General features: G+C 41.1%; 2 protein-coding genes across 2 annotated transcripts; one reads left to right on the forward strand and one right to left on the reverse strand.

Annotated features, from left to right (window-relative positions):
• Positions 1-206: 206 nt before the first annotated feature.
• Positions 207-1,607, forward strand: wdyhv1 (WDYHV motif containing 1). The gene is made up of 6 exons (XM_046327359.1): positions 207-380; positions 549-648; positions 732-782; positions 946-1,094; positions 1,224-1,348; positions 1,459-1,607. Exons 1-6 carry the CDS (start codon positions 301-303, stop codon positions 1,560-1,562), a joined length of 609 nt encoding a protein of 202 aa, XP_046183315.1. The 5' UTR covers positions 207-300; the 3' UTR covers positions 1,563-1,607.
• Positions 1,608-1,845: 238 nt separating this feature from the next.
• psma2b (proteasome 20S subunit alpha 2b) lies at positions 1,846-6,409 on the reverse strand. Its single transcript, XM_046327358.1, has 8 exons — positions 6,293-6,409; positions 5,727-5,803; positions 5,394-5,526; positions 5,028-5,150; positions 2,761-2,842; positions 2,589-2,662; positions 2,351-2,408; positions 1,846-2,188 (listed from the first exon to the last, which is right to left on the reverse strand). Exons 1-8 carry the CDS (start codon positions 6,331-6,333, stop codon positions 2,072-2,074), a joined length of 705 nt encoding a protein of 234 aa, XP_046183314.1. The 5' UTR covers positions 6,334-6,409; the 3' UTR covers positions 1,846-2,071.
• Positions 6,410-6,745: the final 336 nt, after the last annotated feature.

The following is a 6,745-nucleotide window of genomic DNA, read 5'->3' on the forward strand; positions in this document are numbered from 1 at the left end:
AGGATGGATTGTCTCAGTATGATAGAGATAGTTTGAAGAGGATGGGTTTTGGGGAGGGTTTGTTAGAAGTTAGTAAGGATTTTATTTTATAAGTAGTACATAATTAGCCAAACCATGATTGATCGCACACTCCGGCACATTAGGTGGCGGCATGCACCTTAATAGCGGACCGATATTATACTACAGAAGAAGACGACTCTCGTCCTCCGGCGGATACTTAAAAATGTAACACCAAAATATGCAGACTGCTGCAAAATCAACTGCCGATTAGGGTCAGTCTTTTACATTTTCAGGGAAGACATGCATAAAGAACACGTTTCCTCAAAATATGTGAACATCACTCCATCCAGGGATGAATGCGTGTATACAAGCTGTTACTGGTAATTGTCCGCAATGCATGATCAGGATGAAGCTAGCTCAATACACAATGGGAGCGGAATAAACTCCACTCCATGGTGAAGTTTATATGAATTTAATTCACCATGGAGTGAAGTAGTCCGCTAATATAATGGGTGCATGAATTACATTTTAACATCTTGCTTTTTCAGTGAGGAAAATGTCTGGAAACTATGTGAACACGTCAAGACTCAAACGCAAATACATTTGGACGAAGTGTATGCAGTATTTATATCAAATGAAAGAAAAATGGTAAGTTGTAGGTCATTAAAATGATGTGTCATTGTTAACCCTTTACTCTGTTATAATAATTGATGAATTTCCATTCCTCTCAGATCCCTATATGGAAACAGAGGTCCAGTCGTGGAGATGAACCTGTTGTTTGGGTAGGCACTGTCCCTTGGCTTTCATTTTCAGACAAGAGGATGGAGGAAACCAGAACGAGGAAATATGAAGCCACACCCTTGTCTTTAACATTATAGGAAAAATATTGTAGCCTGCACTGTAAACTATTACAACAGTCACAATATAACATCGTTCTGTTTGTAGGATTATCACGTTGTCCTACTTCATCAGAATCAGCAGGGACAGAGTTTTATTTATGACCTGGATACAGTCCTGCCTTTCTCCTGTCCTTCCCATGTTTACACTACAGAAGCCTTCCACACAGATCATGGCCTGAAACCAGCTTTCTGGAGGTAAGCAAGTATTCATATTGTTATTTAACTTTCTTTTTTTTCATATTCTAAGCAATTATGTGTGTCATGGTAACCGGTTCTCTTCAATGATGAACACTTTTAAACGCTCGTCTATTCAACGCGTTCCAGGAAGTTGCGAGTTATTCCTGCAGATGCCTACCTGAAGAACTTTGCCTCGGACCGGTCACATATGAAAAATGCAGATGGGACATGGCGCATGCCTCCACCGTTGTATCCTTGTATTGAAACAACAGGTACATCTCGGTCCTATTACACATTTCTTCTTGTGAAACTCAATATTTGAATGGAAATCACATTTGTCTGTGTGAGGGTTGTCTTAACATAATGTTTGTTTTCATTCTAGACTCTAAAATGAACCTGGATGACTTCATCAGTATGGACTCCAAAGTGGGATGTGGACATGTGTATAGTCTCTCTGAATTTGTCAAACACTTTGCAGAAAAATGATTTGCTTGGTTTGAAATTAATATACTTCAGATTGGTTACCTGCTGGATATTTTCTGCCTTTCTCAGCTCAAGACTACAGGGTCACAATCCAGGAAATAACCATTCTCAATGCTAGGTTCCTTATCCTGGTAGCAGAAGGAAGCCATAGCAGTTGCCAGGAATACAGATGCCACAAACTACATTTACACATTGTATAGTTAAATGCATTTGCATATGAAGCAAACTGTACAGGGATGAGTTGTAAAATGTATCTTAACGTCATTTAAGGCAATTAATGCATTAGTCTTTGTGGAAATGTTTTATTTTGTGCGATAAGCACAAGATGTAAATAAAAACATGGGAGCTTTAGTTTCTGGCATTTATTGATAGGTACTGAACTTGTCAGAGGGGAAGGAGGAACTGGGAATACAAAGAAAATAAATGCTGTTATGTTGAAAATACAGTAGTCTAAATTATTTCAGTAATAACCAAATACGAAACAAATCACACCAACGAGAGTCACTTTTTCTTTAAGCAATGGCCGCCAAGTAGTCTTTCACTTCTACAGGTGAGAGTCGCCTGAAACCGGCTTCATTGCAGATCCCCACTTCAATATTGTCTTCGGTCATCTGACCCTCAAAGCTTTCCTGTGAATAAAATATAGCATTCAGGATTCTGCTAATAAGTGAAAGATCACGAGACAGTCCCATGGTCTCTTAAGACATATGTGATGACAGGAGAGCATAGAAAGGGGGATGAGATGAGAACCTTCCCACATAGGAGGATATGTTTACAACGCAGTCACTCACCTTCAATGTCAAGATAGCTGTGTGGATGGCATCTTCCAGCTCCAGGTCCTCGTTGTATCTAGGAGACACACATTACCCCACATTTATTAAAGGGTTACTAGAGGCGTCACTACAGACCCTGGTTCGATGCCGGCCTGTATCACAACCTGCCGTGATCGAGAGTCCCATATGGCGGCACACAATTGGCCTAGCGTTGTGGGAGGGTTTGGCCATCATTGTACGGTGTAAATTGAAATACCTTTTCTCAAGGAATGTTTTCCCATTGACGTAGTTCTTCCCCATAGCAGTCGCCTTCCAGGCAAAATATGCTCCCTGGGTAGAGAAATACAGACATGGTTATCAATTTATCACGATCTCACAACAAACAGACAAATATGCTCAGATAACAAATGGTGGTAACCAGCCCTTACAGACGGATCGGACTGGAAAAGGTATGGTCGGTCCTCATCCCAACCTGCGATCAGCAAGGACACCCCGAAAGGACGGACACCCCTGCAACGTAAGACGACACATTAAAACATTTAAGCCTACATGAAGCAAATTGACTCCATCATGAATGCATTCATTGATCAATTTAAATTAACTACATTAGAATAACCCCCCCCCCCTCAGTCATTTTGTTACAATGATAGTCTGAAAAGGAACATTGAGGTACTTTTAGAATCTCCACCCGTCACAACCAGAAGAGGATTGGTCAGCCCCTCGGAGCCTTGTTCCTCTAGATTCCTGTCTTTCTACAGTTTTCCCTGTCCACTGTGTTCTACATCTGCATTGCTTGCACTTTGTGGTTGTAAGCTGGGTATCTGTAATAGCACTTTTGTCATCTGCTTACAGTGCATTCAGAAAGTATTCAGACCCCTTGACTTCCCACATTTTATTCTAAAATGGGTTAAATAGTTTACTCCCCCTCAATCTACACACAATACCCCATAATGACGAAACAAAAACAAGTTTTAGAAATATATTTTTTTAAACTGCTATTACATTTACATATGTATTTCAGACCATTTACCCAATACTTTGTTTTAGCACAAGTCTTCTTGGGTATGACGCTACAAGCTTGGCACACCAGTATTCAAGGAGTTTCTCACATTCTTCCCCACAGCCCCTCAAGCTCTGTCAGGTTGGATGGGAACGTTGTTGCAGAGCTATTTTCAGGTCTCCAGAGATGTTTAATCAGGTTCAAGTCTGGGCTCTGGCTGAACCACATTCAGAGACTTGTCTTGAAGTCACTCCAGCTTTGCCTTGGTTGTGTGCTTAGAGTCGTTGTCCTGTTGGAAGGTGAACCAGTCTGAGCGCTCTGGGCCACGTTTTCTTCAAGGCTCTCTCTATACTTTTCTCCGTTCATCTTTCCCTTGATCGTGACTAGCTTCCCAGTCCCTGCCATTGAAAAACATGCCAACAGCATGATGCTGCCATCACCATGCTCCACTGTAGGGATGGTGCCTGGTTTCCTCAGACTATATAGTTTTGTTTCTCATGGTCAGAGTCCTTTAGGTGCCTTTTGTCAAACTCCAAGCAAGCTGTCATGTACCTTTTTCTGAGGAGAGGCTTCCGTTTGGCCTATCTACCATAAAGGCTTGATTGGTGTGGTGCTGCGGAAGGTTCTCCCATCGCCACAGAGGAACTCTGGATCTCTGTCAGAGTGACCATCGGGTCACCTCCCTGGCCAAGGCTCTTCTCCCCTGATTGCTCAGTTTTTGCTGGGCGACCAGTCATAGGAAGGGTCTTGGTGGTTCCAAACTTCTTCCATTTAAGAATGACGGAGGCCATTGTTCTTGCGGATCTTCAATGCGGCAGACATATTTTGGTACCCTTCCCTAGACCTGTGCTTCGACACAATCCTGTCTCGGAGCTCTACGGACAATTCCTTCAACCTCATGGCTTGGTTTCTGCTCCGACACGCCTTGTCAACTGTGGGACCTTATACAGACAGGTGTGTGACTTTCCAAATCATGTCCAATCAACTGAATTTACCACAGGTAGACTCCAATCAAGTTGTAGACACATCTCAAGGATGATCAATGGAAACAGGACGCACCTGAGCTCAATTTCGAGTCTCATAGCAAAGGGTCTGAATACTTACGTAAATACATGTTTTTATACATTCACAAAAATGTCTTAACCTGTTTTCACCTGGTCTTTATAGGGTATTGTGTGTAGATTGAGTTTTTTATATATATATATTTTTTTGATTAAGGCTGTAACAAAATGTGGGAAATGTCAAGGGGTCTTTTTTCCAAAAAGTCATGAATTAGGCCTTTCAGGATGAACTACTTCTAGTGAGGCTACTAGATTTCCAGTATGAACTATTGGGTCTATGCCAAACAGCTTTTTCTAAGGCTAAGTAGATTGATATCAGAGCAAAGAGTCTGAAAATAGTTTTTTTTTATTTTTAATATATTTGCAAAAACCTGTTTTCGCAATGTCATTATGGGGTATGGTGTGTAGATTGGATTTTCTTTGTCCATTTTACAATAAGGCTGTAACGTAACAAAATGTGGGAAAGGGGGAGGGGTCTGAATACTTTCCTAGTGCACTGAATAAATGATGAATAAACAGTTGACTTTTGGACTACTCCACCTTTATCTGGTCATTTAAGCTGAGAGAACCGTAATCAGTCATGGTAAGCAAAACATTCATCCTCAATAAGTAGCTACAGTATCGTACTCCATACCCTGATTGTGTGTACTCCTGCATGACGGAGGCCACCCTCTGAACGAGCTGAGCTGTGGGGATGGGCTCCTGGTACACCAGGAAGTACTGCTGGGCCAACTTCCTGGCTCTCCGGAGCAGCACCCTGTCAACACAACAAAGAGTATCTCTCCCGAGCCCAGTCGTCTCATTACAGTCAAGGACTGTACATTTAGTTTACTTGGTTTAGCACGTATGCTAAGAAATAAGATCTTAGCAATATTCTATAAAACAACTACATCATGTTTCTATATATAATATACTAGAGTACATAGGTAGTTGGCATATGTATAGTACTACATGCTGAAGTTGATTTCCAATAAGAATGAGTTCCCCATTCCCTCATTACCTGTAGTCAGGTCCCATGCCACTGTACACCATACCAATGTGTTTGGTTATAGGCTCAACTTTGTGAACACTGGTCTCATCATACAGGATGGACTTCTGTTTCTTCTCTGTTGCCAAGACAACTCCATTTGAGGCTGTAGTTAGGGAAGAACGATTACATGACAACGCTTGGAATCAGCTCTCATAACTTGAGGTGATAAACAAAGTGAATGTTTAGTTGTGTCTAAGTCTGTTGAGGTGTTTAACTGGATGTGTACTTATTAAATCAAAAACAATAAATAAATAAGGTGGATATAAACTACCTGCATCAAAATGTTTTAATCTAACTACTCACCTTTGATTCCTACAGCGGGTGCACCTGCGGCCACTGCTGCCAGGGCATATTCAATTTGGACTAGCTTCCCAGAGGGGCTGTAAGGAACGAGGAAGATATGTAACTAGGTAAACGTTAGTTATAGCACTAATCTACACCTGTTCATAGAAATGTTTTAAGTTAAATCCATTTACTTAGCTAGCTAACGTTACATATCTCGCTAGCTAACTGAGTAGCCAGTAGCCAAAACTAAACTAGTTTCAGCTATGTAGCCAGCTAACGTAACAGGGGGGCTAGCCATTTAGCTAGCCACTGCAGGAGCTACAAATAATCATACATTAGCCTAAATTACAGCGCTATCAATTGGTTTACGCTAGCTAGCCCGTTTGAACTCTTCAACAGCTACCGGTAAGAAGCTAGCTAGTTAGCATCGGCGTGACACTGCATCTCTTGCAGAGTTGCCTCAAGTGTTTTTAAATGGCCATCGAGCAAGATCAAGATCACAATTATAGCAGAATATGGCCTCCCAGTAAGATGTTAATTGACCACGTTTTGCGATGCAGAAATCTATTTTTATTTGACTTTACCTGAAGGTAGTGAGGGAGAAACTATATCCTCGTTCAGCCATTGTTAATCTGTCTTGAGGAAAGTTTTGCTGGACGGACCAGATAGCGGAAATGAACTACATGCAGTTCCGGTTCCGCCCATTTATTTCTATGTGAAACCGAAGGGGGTACATGGGTGATATGAAACATGCACATAACGTTCACAGGATTCTCGGAATTCATGAATAAACGTTTTTTTACAAGTATTATAATGGAATTTATAATAGAAAGGGGTTGTTTTGTTATTCTTTGTAAGGGTGTTGTCAGAGTGGATGTTAACTGGTGTAAATGCAACAGAGGTAATTTACATAAGTGAAAATGGTTTAAAATAAATACACGTCATTCTCTCTATTCCTTTCATCTTCAAGTATTGTATTTCAGATGGAACATGGCATTGTGTAGATGCCCTACAATCACTAAGACAGGAGGAATTTA

Source organism: Oncorhynchus gorbuscha, linkage group LG24, assembly GCF_021184085.1.
Source record: "Oncorhynchus gorbuscha isolate QuinsamMale2020 ecotype Even-year linkage group LG24, OgorEven_v1.0, whole genome shotgun sequence".
Taxonomy (NCBI): domain Eukaryota; kingdom Metazoa; phylum Chordata; class Actinopteri; order Salmoniformes; family Salmonidae; genus Oncorhynchus; species Oncorhynchus gorbuscha.